The 18,490-nt window shown below is 43.5% G+C and overlaps 2 protein-coding genes and 7 non-coding genes across 9 annotated transcripts; all 9 read right to left on the bottom strand.

The window, feature by feature from the left end:
- Positions 1 to 41: 41 nt before the first annotated feature.
- LOC137389676 (uncharacterized) lies at positions 42 to 683 on the bottom strand. The gene has a single exon (XM_068075755.1). The coding sequence runs from the start codon at positions 681 to 683 to the stop codon at positions 42 to 44; it is 642 nt and encodes a 213-aa protein (XP_067931856.1).
- Positions 684 to 1,014: 331 nt separating this feature from the next.
- On the bottom strand, positions 1,015 to 2,795 carry LOC137389668 (uncharacterized). The gene is made up of 2 exons (XM_068075743.1): positions 1,208 to 2,795; positions 1,015 to 1,034 (listed from the first exon to the last, which is right to left on the bottom strand). Exons 1-2 carry the CDS (start codon positions 2,793 to 2,795, stop codon positions 1,015 to 1,017), a joined length of 1,608 nt encoding a protein of 535 aa, XP_067931844.1.
- Positions 2,796 to 8,024: 5,229 nt separating this feature from the next.
- Trnas-uga (transfer RNA serine (anticodon UGA)) lies at positions 8,025 to 8,106 on the bottom strand. Its single transcript has one exon. It is a non-coding gene; the product is annotated as a tRNA-Ser (tRNA).
- Positions 8,107 to 8,469: 363 nt separating this feature from the next.
- Trnas-cga (transfer RNA serine (anticodon CGA)) lies at positions 8,470 to 8,551 on the bottom strand. Its single transcript has one exon. It is a non-coding gene; the product is annotated as a tRNA-Ser (tRNA).
- A 758-nt stretch (positions 8,552 to 9,309) lies between these two features.
- On the bottom strand, positions 9,310 to 9,391 carry Trnas-uga (transfer RNA serine (anticodon UGA)). Its single transcript has one exon. It is a non-coding gene; the product is annotated as a tRNA-Ser (tRNA).
- A 363-nt stretch (positions 9,392 to 9,754) lies between these two features.
- Positions 9,755 to 9,836, bottom strand: Trnas-cga (transfer RNA serine (anticodon CGA)). The gene has a single exon. It is a non-coding gene; the product is annotated as a tRNA-Ser (tRNA).
- A 7,421-nt stretch (positions 9,837 to 17,257) lies between these two features.
- On the bottom strand, positions 17,258 to 17,339 carry Trnas-uga (transfer RNA serine (anticodon UGA)). The gene has a single exon. It is a non-coding gene; the product is annotated as a tRNA-Ser (tRNA).
- Positions 17,340 to 17,702: 363 nt separating this feature from the next.
- Positions 17,703 to 17,784, bottom strand: Trnas-uga (transfer RNA serine (anticodon UGA)). The gene has a single exon. It is a non-coding gene; the product is annotated as a tRNA-Ser (tRNA).
- A 363-nt stretch (positions 17,785 to 18,147) lies between these two features.
- Trnas-aga (transfer RNA serine (anticodon AGA)) lies at positions 18,148 to 18,229 on the bottom strand. Its single transcript has one exon. It is a non-coding gene; the product is annotated as a tRNA-Ser (tRNA).
- Positions 18,230 to 18,490: the final 261 nt, after the last annotated feature.

Raw genomic sequence — 18,490 nt, 5'->3', positions numbered from 1 at the left:
AGCGGTTTAGCCTTGAATGGTAATGGCATTGTTATGTAACCCTACTTATCTTTATGAATTTGCTCTTTCATAATGTTTAAGAATTTGAGATCATCGATTGACATTGTCTTTATCTCATCAGCGTGATTTGTTTGAAAGTCAGAACTAAGAACTTTTAGTATTTGTTGTTCGAATTTATCTGTGTTGGGGAAGTCAGGAGTTTCTGTTTCTATTTTAAAAGAGATACATTTTCTAGTCGTTGGCTGTTGTACTGCCAAGTTTACTATTGTCCCAGATTGAATGGTATGAGCGCAACTGTTGCAGCTGTGTGCAGAGTTTGTGGCGTTTCCCATCAAAATCCAACCCAAGTCAGTGAGACGAGCAAAGGGCTCATGGTCTTCTCTACTGATTTCTTGTCTAGATATAAACACATGTGGAAGATTGTTTCCAATCAACAATCCGAGCTCGAGGCTGGCTGCTTTTTGAGCAGAGATGAACTGAGAGGCAAGATGTTGTAAGTGTGGCCAGTTTTGCACTGATGTGGCATTGGGTATCTCCTCTGAGTTGAAAGGTATTTTGCTTGTGCTTATGCACGGTGGAAGTCTACTTGCTCTGCTCTGATGGTAGCCACGAACCAGCAGTCCTGAGGCCGCTTGGCGCATTGAATCAGTGCCCTCAGTATCAGTAAGTGTACTAATTTTCATAGCTGCATCACAGGTCTGTACATTGAGCTTGTCAAGGGTATTTTGAGTGATGAAGGTTCGATTTGAACCGGAGTCTAGCAAGGAAAACACCAGAACTTCTTTTTCAGGATTATCTTTGGTTGAAATATACACTGGTATTGTCCATGACATGATATTAGCTGGTCTGGTGTCGGAACAGTTTAGGGCTGTTTCTGATTTCTCACTGTCTGTTTGTATTACTTCTATAGGAGTCTTACTTTTGCTGTCTTTATCTTTTACGTAGTATTCATGAAATACTGTGAGGTGCTGTAGGTTGCAATTTTTCTTTATGCATTTCTCTGGAGACCGACAATCAGTCATTCGGTGTCCAGGCTTAGAGCATGCAAAACATAAGTTATGGCTCATGAAAAACCTTTCGATTTCGGAGTGTATTTGCTTACCAAGCTTGAAACAAGTACCCGTCGTATGATTGTTCATGTTGCAGTTCAAGCATGGGTATTTGTTTTGTTTCAGACCATTGGCATTGTAACTATTGTGAGACTTACCATCAGCTGTGGTTGCTGTCGAAAAAGACATGATTTTGTTGCTTTTGTCGCTTTTACCTTTTACTGACTTATCTGTTTTTCCAAAGTCTTGATACGCTTTAATCAATGTGTTGTTTAATGTGTCAGATTCATGAACTAGAAAATCGATGAATTCTTGGAGTGGTGGAAACTTGCTCAATTTCTTCTCCAGTTTTGTGGCCTTTGTTGTCCATCTGTGAGCAATATGTAATGGAAGTTTTTGTATCAGCCGCTTGTTTACAGATTTAGAACCAAGGTTCAAATCACTATCACATTCTGAACAAACTTCAAGAAAGTCAATGAAGTCTTCTAACTGTTCGCTGTCATTTGCTTCAATTTTTTGCCAGCTGAGTAACTTTTCCTCCATGGCTTCCGCCACTATTTCTGGTTTGCCATATTTGGTGTCCAGTTTCTTCCAGGCAAGCATCCATGCACTTTCTGTTTTTCTATAGCTGAGGCCCTCTATTTTTTGCCAGGCCTTGCCTGTAACATATTGCTGCAGTTTGAGCCATTTTTTGCCTGGTGTGCATGAACTGAAATCAAAGGTTTCGAAAAAGGAGGCCTTCCACTGCTGATACTTAAGTGTCTCACCCTTAAATATGGGTGGTTCATCAGGACGCTGGCGAACCGTGTTCATTGCTTCAGCAAGAGCAACAGGATCAAAGACTGTAGTAGGGGTACTAGAAATCGTCATAGGAGAACTATCTGGGGAAGCTCTTGGAAGGCGCAGTGGTGTGATCACCTCATTGGCAGGCTGTTGTGATGTTTGTCGGAATAACTCATTTGAGTCTTTTAGCTGTGTTTGTCCTGAATTTAACTTATTGGTGACAGGAGGGCGCAACAATGACTCATTGTTATCTTCCAATTCTTCTGCTATTGCTTGTGCGTAAATCTGCTCACGTTGGCGCTCAGCTTCTAACCCTGCTTTTAACTTAGCTTGTGCTATCAGACTTTTATTCCTTTGAACTTGTGTCTGAAGTTGGAGGCTTTCCTCCTCAAGTTGTTGAGATTCTATCTCGGCTTGAAGCTGGGCTTGTTTAGTTGCAGCAGCAGCTTTTGCCTCGGCCTGCATGATTTTGAGTGACTGAGAAAGTCTGCTCGAGCCTGATTTGCTAGACCTAGATTGTCTAGAGGAAAGAAAGGATGAATTTTTGGATTTTATGCTTTCTATGTCTGGCTCAGCGTGCTTGGTTCTTGTTACCAACTTATTCATACGAATTTCTAACTGGTCGATAACCTTCCTGTTATCAGCAAGCACGCGATCTATTTCTACAATGTCTTCCTTGTCAGGTTGTAAGTCGCTTTCATGAGCTTCTTTGTATGCACTATGCAGTTTTGTGATATTAACTGCACCTAATGTGATTTCTCCATGCATGCTGTTAAGCTGTTCATAGGAAAGTTCAATAGAGTTATCTCGCAAGTCATTTAATGTAGCTTTGTGACTTACACTGAGATTTTCAATAGTTGCTTGTAACTCAGACTTAATTGACTGTATTTTTAGTCTTGGTGAAAACCTCCTACTGGTAGATTCTTCACTGTGAACAGAAGCGAGTTCTTCGCTATCAGACATGATTTAGTTTAGGAGAAAAAACTTGGAACTCAACTCGTATTGATTTAACCCAATGAATTCGAGGACACAACTCCAAGAAGGTGGCAACGTGATCTGCACTATGGTCAAACCTGTCAGAATTTTCAGCTGAAAATTGTTCTATTTTTTAACTTGTTTATAGCTATCTTACTAAAAAATGCCAAAATTTTTAAGACAATGCTCTAGGTTTAATTACAGTAGTTTTTACTGACAGCAATCAATAAAGGATTAGTTTTGAAATTCATACCACAAATTTTCTCTGCAAGAAATCAATTGAGACTATCACCCTTGTATGATTCACTGCCCAATGACCAGAATCTGCACTAGTAGAATTGCTTAATTGCTAACGCACACTATTTAGTGAACAATTCAACTAGCTGCATAAAAGGATTTATAAATCATTAAAAAACAAAACACAAAACAAAGTCAATTGCTGTTGTTTAAAGAAAAAAGAAAAGGTAATGCGACTTATCAAGTTGGAAGTCAAGATGTCGCTGGCTGTGTGGCTCTAGCTGCTCGACTCTGGCTCCTTCTTCCTCCTGACTTCACTTTTCCTTTGTAAATCAACGGAGTTTCACTTGGGCTGCTGGAGGCGAAATTAATGTTCATTGATATATATATGTATATATATATGTATATCCTATATACGTCTGGCAGTCCGATTTCACTTCCGTTAGTGTGTGTAAGTTTCACTGTAGCTAATCCCCTGGTTCGTAGCTATATTGTCACATACGGGTGATGAGGCATAGTGTATATTCTATTAAAAGTTTATTATATTTGCTTGTCAACACCGTGAAACTACAATAAAATAATAACTCGATTGTCGATAAAGGTTATTGAAAGTATGCTAATTATACAGGTAGTCATCTGCAAAGCCATTTAGAAACATAAAATAAAACACATAAAATGAAAGATATAATATTTACCTTAATAACACATCTAGGAGATTGCTAAATAGTATGTGATTCTCCTTCTGTTTAACTCTTGATTATATGTGTATGCGATAGATATTGGTGTAATGATGAAACTTAATACAGATAGAAGAAAGTATCAGCATCAAAAAATGAGGCTTAAAAACTACATGTTGTTGGCTCAAAGGCTGATAAAACAATGACACCTAATCAAACGTATGGCACTGTGGCAAGTCAGACAGACCACAAAAGATCATTAGACCACCCAAGATCAACAGATCAACTGGCATTCGCTCTGGGCAGGAACAGTGAATCACACAGGGTGACTAGATATTGCAGTGCACTATCAAATTAGGAAATTTAACAGACAGCAGAACTTTACAACTTTGCTTTTGTGAAGTTCCATAATTAATTGCAAAACCAATCGAATGTGACAAAACATGTTTCACATTATAAGAACCTATTTCAGCAAAGTTCAAATCATCCATTAGATGCGAAAAACTTTACATCATCGCAGTTGACAGGATTCGAACCTGTGCGGACAGAGCCCAATTGATTTTTAGTCAATCGCCTTAACTATTGTTTTATACGTGATTATAAGGGATTTATAGTTGAGTCCTTTTATTATACAGCCACCATTATCAGGATACAATCAAACAATGGGAGAAGAAATAGAATTGTGGGTAAAATATAAGTTGAATAATAATAAAGACGAGCAGACAACTCTAAAACATAATCCAACATTATCTAAACTACTATGATATAATAATATTTGAACACTCCCACATAGTTTTGATAATTTCACAACAAAACAATGTATGCAAATACGAAGCGTACACCCTGTAATAATAATGTTCCTAGTTACCGGCCAGCCAGGCGTCTATCCCACATTTAACATAACACAAAGTTTCTCGAAACGAGTTTTAGGTAGGGGTTTGGTGAAGATATCGGCTATCATATCATCAGTTGGACACTATTCTGTGACTATATTGTGGTTTTGGACTTCTTGTCGAATATAATGATATTCTATATCCATATGCTTGCTGCGCTTACTAACGTTAGTGTTGTTTGCTATGCTGATGGCCGATTGGTTGTCTATGCGGAGTACTATTGGTGGTAATGTCTCTCGAGTAATGCCAACGAATAATTGCCGTAACCAGGCTGCCTCTTTTGCAGCTTCGAAAGCTGCGATATACTCGGCTTCTGTTGAAGACAGAGCGATTGTCGATTGATGCGGTGTATTCTTCGAAGGCAGCGTTCATCCATTGCTTCGATTGGGGACTAGACATAGCCTCTGACATTGTTAACGGTTCGGTTATATTGCTGGTGAGGCAAGCCACATGATTGACATACTCATTAACCTCGAATCTTACAATAGGATTGGGGTTTCGCTGTGATTTTCGTGTAACTGCTGAGGGATTTTCAGGTTCTGGTAATTCAACTGTCAGCTTTTCGGAGTTGTCTTCATCCTCACATTGGTTAGTCTCGGACTCTGGTAACCCTAACCTATTTTCATCTATCATGACATCTCCTCGTACTACGACTTTCTTAGTAGAAGGATTATATAAACGATAGCCTTTCGATCTAAGGCTATAGCCAACAAACATCATTGTCTCTGCTTTATCATCCAGTTTCTGACGGAGCTCATTTGGTACATGAGCATGGGCTAAAGAACCAAACACCCTTAGATTACTAATATCTGGTTTACAGTTGTACCATTGCTGGTATGGAGTTGTGGGCTCATGGTGAGCAGTAGTGGGGGCACGATTCCTAACATAAACAGCTGTTGAAATGGCCTCAGCCCAGAAATGTTTCGGTAATGCGGCGTCGATTACTAACGCGCGGGCTAATTCACATACAGTGCGATTATACCGTTTTGCTACACCGTTTTGCTGTTGTGAATATCTAACGGTTAGTTGATGCTGAATACCTTGAGAGCGCAGGTATTCTTCAAATTCGCTTGATACATATTCCCCTCCACCGTCAATTCGAAGGGTTTCGATTGGCTGGCCGGTTTGGTTGGTCACTAAGGCTTCAAACTCTTTAAATACAAAAAAATACATCCGATTTCTCATTGATAAAATACACATACGAAAATCTACTAAAATCATCAATAAAACTCACAAAATATCTACTGCCACCAATTGATTTATTCTGCATTGGACCACATACATCGCTATGAACTAGTTCTAGCACTTTAGTAGACTTAATACCATCTCTAGCTATAAACGGTTTTCGAGCCATTTTACCTTTCACACAAGGGTCACATATGGTACCTACACTTACGTTAGACAGATCGGCACCTGTAACAAGCTGTTCACGGTTCATAAGTCCGATGCTGGTAGGATTGATATGAGCGAGTCTCTTATGCCATATATCGTTACACGACGACGCTAGATTAGCTTTATGATCAGACGACTCCAGATCTAAATAGTAAAGTTTCCCAACGAGCGTTCCCATAACATGTATTTGGTGGAGTTTGTTCTTAAGCCAACATCTACTGTGGCCAAATTGTACTATCATACCCTTAATAGCGGCCAACTGTACAGAGAATAGATTTTGTTTCAAATCTGGTACATGAAGTACATCGTGGAGAGTGGCTTTTCTTTTCACTTTCCGGCTAACGGACACTGATATCATAATGTTACCTGAGCCTATGGCATCCAATACTCTGCCGTCCGCTATAGCAACTTTCTCAGGCTGGTCAAACTTTGTGTATGTACTGAAACCACCATTTTCAGGAGTCATGTGACGAGTTGCCCCGCTGTCAATGAGCCATTCTTTCGCTGTCGCTATATTTTCTCTTACTAGAAAAGCACTCTCCTCACTTTGAAATTCAGTTGCTTGGGATTCAGTCACAAATGTAGCTCCATGCTGATTCGCCTGACCACGGCCCTGACCACGACTGTAGTTTCCGCGACTATAGTTTCCACGATTGTAATTAGCACGATTGTAGTTACCTCGACTATTCTGTTGCGCTGTGCAATCTCTGACCATGTGATATGGTGAATTGCAGTTATAGCATCTTCTCTCATACGTGTTATCTCCGACGGTATATAAGGCAGTGTCAGAATTTGAAGTCGTTTTTCCATACTTGCCGCTTTCACCAGAATCCATTTCGGCAGCTTGTACGCCATGTTTCTGCTCTTCATTGAGTAACGCGTTTTGAACAAATTCTAATGTTAGAGTTTCAGGCTTTCGCGCTTCAAAGGCTGTCACGACAGTTGCATAGCTACTCGGCATACTGCCCAACAGTGTTACTACCTGATCTTCCTCGCTCACCGGGGCTTTGATAGCCGTGAGCTTGTTTACAATATCCTTCATATATTTTAGATGATTTTCTATAGATGTATCATCACGCATGATAGCTCTGAAATATTGTTTCTTTAGATATATCCGGTTTGCTTGTGTGTCTCTTTCAAAGCGAGACTGTAGCTTCTCCCACGCTGCTTTCGGTGTCTCACACTCAGTGATCAAATATATGAATTCATCACTGATCGCCAATACAATATGACTAAGAGCTTTCTGTGACTGTGTTATATAAGCTTTCTTAGCATCTGCACCTTCCGTTGGCTCTGCAATACTACCATCACAATGTTCATAAAGTTCCTTAGCAATGAGCAAATGTTTCAGTTTAAATCTCCATATAGAATAGTTGGACGTAGTAAGTTTATCCACAGACAGTTTATCATCCATGGTGCTTGCTTGATATTAGAGTCTTCCTAGGCCCATAACCTATTGTTTTATACGTGATTATAACGGATTTATAGTTGAGTCCTTTTATTATACAGCCACCATTATCAGGATACAATCAGGCAAGGGGAGAAGAAATAGAATTGTGGGTAAATTATAAGTTGAAAAATAATAAAGACGAGCAGACAACTCTAAAACATAATCCAACATTATCTAAACTACTATGATATACATGTAATAATATTTGAACATTGACCACTCGGCCACAACTGCTTCTGTTCAGCATAATGTTTGAATGATCTGAAGTCGACAGCGTTATTTATCTAGCCCGTAAGTATTAGGACAACCTATGTTGAAACATTAAAGTTACAACGGTTTCGACATTTAATGTTTCATTAAACGACTTTGTTTGTGCTACTTTGAAAACTCTGGATGTAACACCAAGTAATCGCAAAAACTTTTGATATGAAATAAAAGACTTTGCTCTTGCGGAATTCTATGAATGATCGTAAAACCTAAATGTTGTGATTGTAGGTGCCTCACATTTTTTGGAAAATTTTCGTCAAGGCTCAAATCATTCATTGGAAGCCAAAAAACTTTACATCACCGCAGTTGACAGGATTCGAACCTGTGCGGGCATAGCCCAATTGATTTCAAGTCAATCGCCTTAACCACTCGGCCACAACTGCTTACATTTTAAATGAAGATTGATTGCTCCGAAATTGTCAACATTATATATTAAGACAGTTAGTATTAGAACAAGTTATTCTGAAACGTTTAAGTTACAACGGTTTCGAGATTTGAGCTTTCATCCTACAATTTTATTTCCGCCATCATTGAAACACGTATATTTGTTCCAGCCATCATCGAAACTACGAATGTAAAACACACTACTGGCAAAAACTTGAGATACAAAATAAAAGACTTTGCTTTTGTGAAGTTCCATAAATATTTGCAACACCAATCGAATGTGACAAAACAAGATTCACATTATAAGAACCTATTTTAGTAAAGTTCAAATCATCCAATAGATGCGAAAAGCTTTACATCATCGCAGTTGACAGGATTCGAACCTGTGCGGGCAGAGCCCAATTGATTTCGAGTCAATCGCCTTAACCACTCGGCCACAACTGCGTCTGTTCAGCATAATGTTTGTATGATCTCAAGGCGACAGCGTTATTTATCTAGCCCGTAAGTATTAGGACAACCTATGTTGAAACATTAAAGTTACAACGGTTTCGACATTTAATGTTTCATTAAACGACTTTGTTTGTGCTACTTTGAAAACTCTGGATGTAACACCAAGTAATCGCAAAAACTTTTGATATGAAATAAAAGACTTTGCTCTTGCGGAATTCTATGAATGATCGTAAAACCTAAATGTTGTGATTGTAGGTGCCTCACATTTTTTGGAAAATTTTCGTCAAGGCTCAAATCATTCATTGGAAGCCAAAAAACTTTGCACCATCGCAGCTGACAGGATTCGAACCTGTGCAGGCACAGCCCAATTGATTTCAAGTCAATCGCCTCAACCAACCGACCCCAACTGCTTAAATTGTAAATAAAGTTTGATCGTTCGGAAGTCGTCAATGTTATATATCTAGACAGTAAGTATTAGAACAAGTTATTCTCAAGCATTTACATATATAGAGGTTAAAACGGTTTCGCGATTTGAGGTTTCCTTATACAATTTCGTTTGCACAGTCATTGAAACGATGAATGTAAAACCACCTTGTCGTAAAAACTAGAGATGCAACATGAAAGACCATGCTCACCGGAAGCTCCATGAATAATCGAAAACCGAACTGTTGTGATTGTATGCGCCTCTTTTGATCTGAACCGTGTTCAGCAAAGCTCCAATCATTTGTTGGACGCAAAAAACTTTACATCACCGCAGTTGACAGGATTCGAACCTGTGCGGGCATAGCCCAATTGATTTCAAGTCAATCGCCTTAACCACTCGGCCACAACTGCTTACATTTTAAATGAAGATTGATTGCTCCGAAATTGTCAACATTATATATTAAGACAGTTAGTATTAGAACAAGTTATTCTGAAACGTTTAAGTTACAACGGTTTCGAGATTTGAGCTTTCATCCTACAATTTTATTTCCGCCATCATTGAAACACGTATATTTGTTCCAGCCATCATCGAAACTACGAATGTAAAACACACAACTGGCAAAAACTTGAGATACAAAATAAAAGACTTTGCTTTTGTGAAGTTCCATAAATATTTGCAACACCAATCGAATGTGACAAAACAAGATTCACATTATAAGAACCTATTTTAGTAAAGTTCAAATCATCCAATAGATGCGAAAAGCTTTACATCATCGCAGTTGACAGGATTCGAACCTGTGCGGGCAGAGCCCAATTGATTTCGAGTCAATCGCCTTAACCACTCGGCCACAACTGCGTCTGTTCAGCATAATGTTTGAATGATCTGAAGTCGACAGCGTTATTTATCTAGCCCGTAAGTATTAGGACAAGCTATGTTGAAACATTAAAGTTACAACGGTTTCGACATTTAAAGTTTCATTGAACGACTTTGTTTTAGCTATTATGAAAACTCTGGATGTAAAACCAAGTAATCGCAAAAACTTTTGATATGAAATAAAAGACTTTGCTCTTGCGGAATTCTATGAATGATCGTAAAACCTAAATGTTGTGACTGTGTGTTCCTCACATTTTTTGGAAAATTTTCGTCAAGGCTCAAATCATTCATTGGAAGCCAAAAAACTTTGCATCATCACAGTTGACAGGATTCGAACCTGTGCAGGCTGTGTTGGTTCCTGCGACCAACACGTAGAGGCGACTAGGTCGGCTTACTCTACCGGTCAACATTCACTCTTCACAGGGGCTGTGTGCTGGTTTCCCGTGACCAACACGCAGAGGCGACTAGGTTGGCTTACTCCACCAGTCAACATTAACCACTTCACACAAGGGTTTGCACCAAAGAGGTTTTATACTAGGTCGACAAGGTCGACAGAGGTCGACAGTGTTTTTATGAGTCTATTCCCACAGCACAGTCCATAAACCAAGTCTTTGGAGATAGCTATATGCCGGGGTGGTTCTGGTATCGCTTAATGTAGCAGAAAGAGTATGATTCAATTGCACTGCATGTATTGAATGAATACAAAGGGCCGAGACCCTGCCTTATGTACATGAAATTATGCAAATTAGACGATAAAGCCAGCCTCCCTTAGGGGCGTGGCTAACAAAAAAAAGAAAGAGAACACAACTCTGGTAAGAAACTGCATAAGAGAGGATGGAAATTTGTGTTCCACCACACACGCCGCCCCTATAGACGGCAATCGGCTATAATAAAAGAACACAAACGAGCTAGACTATACTACAAGATAAAAGATGCGTAAATAATGGTTTCTAAGAAGAGTCAATGTTTTTAATGGAATCGGTAGCGTAATCCTTCACTTAGTCGACATCTGGTTAGCCAACTCTTCCAGGCGGCGGGCCGTTCGTCTGAGGCTGGAGGGTGTAAATGTGCGTGTGCGTGCGTGTCGAGCTGGTAACAAACAGTGAGATGGCTTTCTTTATTTTCCAAAATGGCCGCCCTTCGGCCTTGACCCCTTCTGGCCTCTCCTGATTGGACAGTACTTGTGTCGTAATCCGCTAGATATGCAGGGGGCTTTGTTATTCGTTGGGGCCGCGTGGTATTTCCGGTCCCAGTGGTACTAGCCTGGACTCCTTCATTCCCCGTAGCTCTTGTTTCTTCGGTCGCCAATTCACAGCCAGCGTCGAGGCCAGCCCTCGAGTCAGAGTTGTGTTCACTCGGAGAGACCAAAAAATCTTCGTTGTGGAGCCAAGGTGGTTCCAATCTTACTGGCGATTGCGGTATTGGTAAATCTATTAATCGACTAGGCAGAAGTGATTCGGAAATAACAGCATCTGGATTACCGTTTTTCTGTGATACTCGTCTCCGGGGATAACCTCTCATGTTGGGACGTCTGGCAAGTTCGACTTCAGTTGGGGCTCGACCTTGTTGCACAGGGCTAGGGCGACAGAGCCTTAATCTTCCTTCGGCCTGAGTGGATCGCTGTCCATATCTTTCTACTTCGTACGTATGATTTTCGTGACTCCTTAGTACGCGATAGGGCCCCACATACTTGGCCGCTAATTTCGGATTTTCGCCTTTTCTTCTCCGCTTGCTTAGCAACCATACGAGGTCACCCTCATTGAACAGCGGGGGCTCCCTCACATCGGTTAATACAATTTCCTTCTGTCTATCTCGGAGGAGAGTGTGAGCTTGTATCAACCGGTCGTGAACAGTCTGGACATACTCGTGTGTGCTAGTAAATGACTCCAACCTATTTCCATGCAGCAATTTGTCAAGAAGACGAAGCTCTCGACCCAACATCAAATAATTGGGTGTTTCCTTAGTGGCGGAGTGCGGTAGCCCTCGCAGCGTTCGCATGATCTGTGGCAATAGTTGATCCCAGTCCTCTTGTCCTCTGCCCAGTAAAAGTGCTCGTAGGGAGTCACCCAATACTCGGTTGTTTCTTTCAACCACACTATTTCCTTCGGGGTGGTACGGAGTGGTCCTAGATTTGTCGACTCCCCACAAGTCACATAGCTCTTGAAGCAAAGAGGACTCGAATTGGCTCCCCTGGTCGGTGTGGACAATTTCGGGCAGACCGAAGTAACTGAATACTCTTTCATCCAAGACTTGGGCCACCGTTGGAGCTGTAGCGTCAGGGATAGCCAAGGCATCCGACCACCGAGTGAAATGGTCAGTGAGTACCAACACCCAGCTATTTCCTCGAGGTGTCTGAGGTAGGGGTCCCACTAAATCTACTGCTAGACATTGCCATGGCCTCCCAGCGTACAACCGTTGTCGATTTCCGGAGGTCCGGGCCTTTCCCGTCTTAGCCCGCTGGCAAACTTCACAGGAGAGAACTGCCCTCCTGATATCTCCAGTCAAGCCCGGCCAGTACCAATCCAACTGGACGCGCTTCAGGGTCCTTTCCACACCGCAGTGAGTTTGTTCGTGGGCCTTCCACAGGATCTCCTGTCGCAGAGTTTGGGGGTACACCACCACCACCCTTTCTCGCCCATTCTGAATGAGATGAAGGGTCAATACACCTGATTCGTCAATCTGGAGCTGATGGAACATCCGGGCCAACCGCTGCAACTCGGAGCTGCCTACTTGCAATACTGCCTTTTCGACTCTTTTCCGGTTCCTGACGGCCTGGTAAATTATCCCTAGGTCGGTAGCGGGTCTCTGTTGCAATGCTCGTACTTCATCTAGTGAGGTTTGTACTACTGTCAACAATTCTGGGACCTTTGGGGCATCTGGCGGTGAGAAATCTAAACTCGTGGCCTTAGCGTCTGATCGTACCGTAACTTGGTCAGTCTCCACAACGAGTCCTGGCTCACCTGCCACCTTGATGGCCCATAACCGAGGGTTTTGAGACTTTCTGAGGGGGTTGTCCAACACTCTGGGTGACCCCGCACCGCATGGCAGCCGTACTGGAACTAGGCTGGCTGGTGTGGGAGTCGAGAAGCTGGGCCCTGATGTATGTCTGCTGCTGGGTAGTCGAGGCCATTCGTCTTCGTCCAACTGGTGGGCGCTAGGACTGGGTCCTCCTGTATCTCTTGGTGGCTGTACTGGAACTTGGTCCACTGGTACAGTAGTTTCCCAATTAGTCCCTGGGGGTACTAGAGAGTCACACACTTGTGACCTAGTTGGTCCCCGATCCCGCTTCTCAATGGCAGCACACTGCCGGCAGTCGATGCACTGTTGTCGACTCAACCCATCGGCGTTACCGTGCTTAACGCCTTTTCGATTGATGATTCGATACTTGTGCTCGGCTAGGCTCTCCAGCCACCGGGCCACCTGGCAAGAGGGTTCCTTTCTCCGGTGCAGCCAAACCAAGGAGGCATGATCGGTTCGGATGGTAAACTCTCTGCCATATAGGTATGGCCGGAAATGTTGAACAGCTAGCACGACTGCCAGCAGCTCTCTTCTAGTCATGCAGTAGTTGCGTTCGGCGGGGGAGAGGGTCTTGCTATAGTAGGCTATAGGTCGCTCCTTGCCTTGCTGGACCTGGGATAACACAGCTCCGGTCCCTACGTTACTAGCATCAGTATCGAGTACGTAGGGTAAAGAGGGATCAGGATATGCCAGTACTGGAGCGTGCGTCAGTGACCACTTGAGCTTAAGGAAAGCTTCCTGTTCATCTTCTCCCCACTTCCAGGGGGCCCCCTCGCTTGTCAACAGAGTGAGAGGTTTGGCGATCGAGGCGTAGTCAGGTACGTATCGGTGGTAGTACCCAGTGGTACCCAAGTACGATCTTAATTGAGTCACATCCTGTGGTGCTGCCCATTTACTGATGGCCTGAATCTTCTCAGGGTCGGTAGCCACTCCAGTGTCGCTGACTATGTGGCCCAGGTACTTGACTTGGGTCTGGAACAGACTGCATTTAGAGGGCTTCAATTTTAATCCTGCTTGCCTCAATCGTTCCAACACCTCTGCCAGCCTAGCTACATGACTAGAAAAGTCTGCCGACATGACGATGATGTCGTCTAGGTATAGCAGCAAAGTTTTCCAGTGTAGCCCTTGGAGGACGCGTTCCATTAGCCGCTGGAAGGTAGCCGGAGCGGAGGTCAGCCCAAAGGGGAGCACCTTCCATCTCCATAATCCACTGCGTGTGGTAAATGCTGACCGTTCCTGGGCCTCAGCAGAGAGAGGTACCTGCCAATACCCGCTCATCATATCCAGGGTACTGAAAAACCTGCTGCCGGACAAGGCATCTAAACTCTCGTTGATCCGGGGAAGGGGGTAGGCGTCCTGGCGAGTGACACTGTTGAGCTTTCTATAGTCCACACATAGTCGCCACGCCCCGTCCTTCTTCTTCACCAAGACCACCGGAGAGCTCCAGGCCCCGTGAGCGGGCTCAATCATGCCTTGTTTCTCAAGAGCCAAAACCTGTCGCTCGATTTCGGCTTCTTTCTCATGTCCTACTCGATATGGGGGTTGACGGATGGGCTGTGCCTCTGGGAGAAGGGGGATTTCATGTTGTACCAGGGTGGTACGCCCCACGTCTTCGCTTCCTTGGCTGAACACATCCGCATAACGAACCAAAAGATCTTCCATCCTTCTGTGCTCGGTAGGGGACGAACAATGCGGCGCCGCTTGTTGGAGCAAGTCCTGCATGTGGGGGGGGCACGCTTGAAGGTGAAGGGGGATGTTCCTTAGGAGTCTCGACATCCTCCTTTGCTGTCCAGGGAACCCCTATTTCGTCCGGCCCTACTCCAGTGTATTGTCCCACAATCGTCCCTGCCGTCACGCAAACTGGATGGTTGGTAGGATTCATACAGCGGATGGCCACTCTTCCCTTTTTAGCGGGTTGATGTAGGCTGGCGGCCACCATATAACTGCTTCTTACTCCTTCGATTAGCCCTACTGGCTGATAGGATGAGGACGTGAGACGCCCAGCAACTAGGACCTCGGCTCGAGGGGGAAGCGTTGTGGCTCGCATTATCTGAACTCCACTTGTCAGGGGTCGACCCTCTCTGTCAGTGCAAGTCCATTTCTGCCCATTTAACACCAACGTGGGTTGCTGAAAATTCATCTCACAGTGGTGGTCGACCAAGAATGGCATGCCCAGGATGGCATCCTCCTTCAGGGCACACACCACTAGAGATACAGTGACTTGGACACTCCTGACTCTGACTGGGAGAGTGATGAGTCCGTGAAATTGCAGCCGTGTACCATCTGCCATCCGCCCATAGTCTTCTCGAACCTCTAATCGGCTCTTGACATCCTTGGGTAAGCGCTCAAATACATGCCGTCCCAACAGATTAGACGTGCATCCGGTGTCCACGAGAAACTGGACGGGCTGCCCTCCGATGCGACCTGGCAAGAAATAGCTGCTATTATGTGGCTTCCACAATTCATCTCCATGAGTTTGTCCGGCTTCGCTCATTCTCTGGGGGCCTTTTTTGGAAGGCCGAGACGGCTTTGGCCAGACGTATGTTTCTTCCTTGGTTTCTGAGGGTGGGAGACCTGCACACTCAGGTAAGGGCTGATACTGGTTATGCAAGGGGACCGGTGGCGACCAGGGGGGGAGCCTGTGTCGCCTAGTCCGTCGTGGCCGTTGCCACTGGTCTTGCATTGGTATAGTAAATCCACAGTCAGCACTTCCCCCTACTGCTGTGGATGGGAACCGTTTCCCAACCTCGTGGCTTGAGGTGGTTGTCTTTGGGTAGCTTGAGGGCACCGGCGCTGTACGTGCCCTGTCTGGCCGCAGCCCCAACAGTTAGGTTCCTTTCGCTCCGCTCCTCGCCGCCCCAATCGGTTTCCTTCTTTTAGTCCAACTGTTAGCCCTTTTATAGCCAGTAGGACGTCATTCAGAGTGGCTGATGGGGGATCCGAGTGGATGAGAGCGACTGTAGCAGGGGTAGTCTCCTCATTCTCCACTGTCATTACTAGGGGTCGAGCACCAGGCCGAGGAAGAGTGGGCTGAATTTGCAGGAACTCATTTCCTGCCTGCACTGCTTCCTCTAAGCTCTGGGCTCTTACTGCCAAAAGATGGCGTTGGAGGTACGTGTTTCCTAGAGTCAGGGAAAACGCATCCATGGCCATGTTAGCTTGGTAGGAGTCCGGAAGGTCAGTGTATGCTATCTTCACTAGACGCTCCATTTCCGTTGCGTGCTCTTGGAGGCTAGTCTTTGGCTCCCTCTTGAGGTGGAGCCTACTCTTGGCCTCTCTCAGGGAGAGTCCGTACTTTGTGCGTAAGGCCGAGAAGATGGAGGCGGGTGAATCTCCTCGACTGCAACCTCTGGCCCCCTCTTTCAATGTCTCACGCAGATGGAGGAGAGTGGTCTTCTCATTCCACTCATTAGCTTCTGCAACCTCTTTGAACTGGGAGATGAATAGTTCCACATCTTCACTCCCATCGAATTTCGGTGGCTTGAAGCTAGCCTCCCTCCTAGGTATTTGTAAGGCCCTGGTAATAGCCTCTGTCATCTGACCAATCTGGTCGACCTGTTGTAGCTCTGCCTCAGCCAGATGTCTGGTAGCAGTCCGTCGGCTGCTTGGCATGGTTACAAGGGTCGTCTTAGAAGTCCTTTTTACAGCAGTCTAATCCCACTGCTGCCACCAGTGTGCTGGTTTCCCGTGACCAACACGCAGAGGCGACTAGGTCGGCTTACTCCACCGGTCAACATTAACCACTTCACACAAGGGATTGCACCAAAGAGGTTTTATCCTAGTTCGACAAGGTTGACAGAGGTCGACAGTGTTTTTATGAGTCTATTCCCACAGCACAGTCCATAGACCAAGTCTTTGGGGATAGCTATATGCTGGGGTGGTTCTGGTATCGCTTAATGTAGCAGAAAGAGTATGATTCAATTGCACTGCATGTATTGAATGAATACAAAGGGCCGAGACCCTGCCTTATGTACATGAAATTATGCAAATTAGACAATAAAGCCAGCCTCCCTTAGGGGCGTGGCTAACAAAAAAAAGAAAGAGAACACAACTCTGGTTAGAAACTGCATTAGAGAGGATGGAAATTTGTGTTCCACCACAAGGCACAGCCCAATTGATTTCAAGAGGTTAAAGAGTTATATAGAGGTTAAAACGATTTCGCAATTTGAGGTTTCCCTATTCAATTTCGTTTGCGCAGTCATTGAAACGATGAATGTAAAACCACCTTGTCGTAAAAACTGAGATGCAACATGAAAGACCATGCTCACCGGAAGCTCCATGAATAATCGAAAACCGAACTGTTGTGATTGTATGCGCCTCTTTTGATCTGAACCGTGTTCAGCAAAGCTCAAATCATCTATTGGACGCAAAAAACTTTACATCGCCGCAGTTGACAGGATTCGAACCTGTGCGGGCATAGCCCAATTGATTTCAAGTCAATCGCCTTAACCACTCGGCCACAACTGCTTACGTTTTAAATGAAAATTGATTGTTCCGAAATTGTCAACATTATATATTTAGACAGTTAGTATTAGAACAAGTTATTCTGAAACGTTTAAATTACAACGGTTTCGAGATTTGAGCTTTCATCCTACAATTTTATTTCCGCCATCATTGAAACACGTATATTTGTTCCAACCATCATCGAAACTACGAATGTAAAACACACTACTGGCAAAAACTTGAGATACAAAATAAAAGACTTTGCTTTTGTGAAGTTCCATAAATATTTGCAACACCAATCGAATGTGACAAAACAAGATTCACATTATAAGAACCTATTTCAGTAAAGTTCAAATCATCCAATAGATGCGAAAAGCTTTACATCATCGCAGTTGACAGGATTCGAACTTGTGCGGGCAGAGCCCAATTGATTTCAAGTCAATCGCCTTAACCACTCGGCCACAACTGCTTACGTTTTAAATGAAGATTGATTGTTCCGAAATTGTCAACATTATATATTTAGACAGTTAGTATTAGAACAAGTTATTCTGAAACGTTTAAATTACAACGGTTTCGAGATTTGAGCTTTCATCCTACAATTTTATTTCCGCCATCATTGAAACACGTATATTTGTTCCAGCCATCATCGAAACTACGAATGTAAAACACACTACTGGCAAAAACTTGAGATACAAAATAAAAGACTTTGCTTTTGTGAAGTTCCATAAATATTTGCAACACCAATCGAATGTGACAAAACAAGATTCACATTATAAGAACCTATTTCAGTAAAGTTCAAATCATCCAATAGATGCGAAAAGCTTTACATCATCGCAGTTGACAGGATTCGAACCTGTATGGGCAGAGCCCAATTGATTTCTAGTCAATCGCCTTAACCACTCGGCCACAACTGCTTCTGTTCAGCATAATGTTTGAATGATCTCAAGTCGACAGCGTTATTTATCTAGTCCGTAAGTATTAGGACAAGTTATGTTGAAACATTAAAGTTACAACGGTTTCGAGAATTGAGCTTTCATCCTACAATTTTATTTCCGCCATCATTGAAACACGTATATTTGTTCCAGCCATCATCGAAACTACGAATGTAAAACACACTACTGGCAAAAACTTGAGATACAAAATAAAAGACTTTGCTTTTGTGAAGTTCCATAAAT

This window comes from Watersipora subatra, chromosome 1, assembly GCF_963576615.1.
Source record: "Watersipora subatra chromosome 1, tzWatSuba1.1, whole genome shotgun sequence".
NCBI lineage: Eukaryota > Metazoa > Bryozoa > Gymnolaemata > Cheilostomatida > Watersiporidae > Watersipora > Watersipora subatra.
The sequence above is the reverse complement of the archived record's forward strand: the minus strand, read 5'-3'. Positions and strand labels throughout refer to the sequence as shown.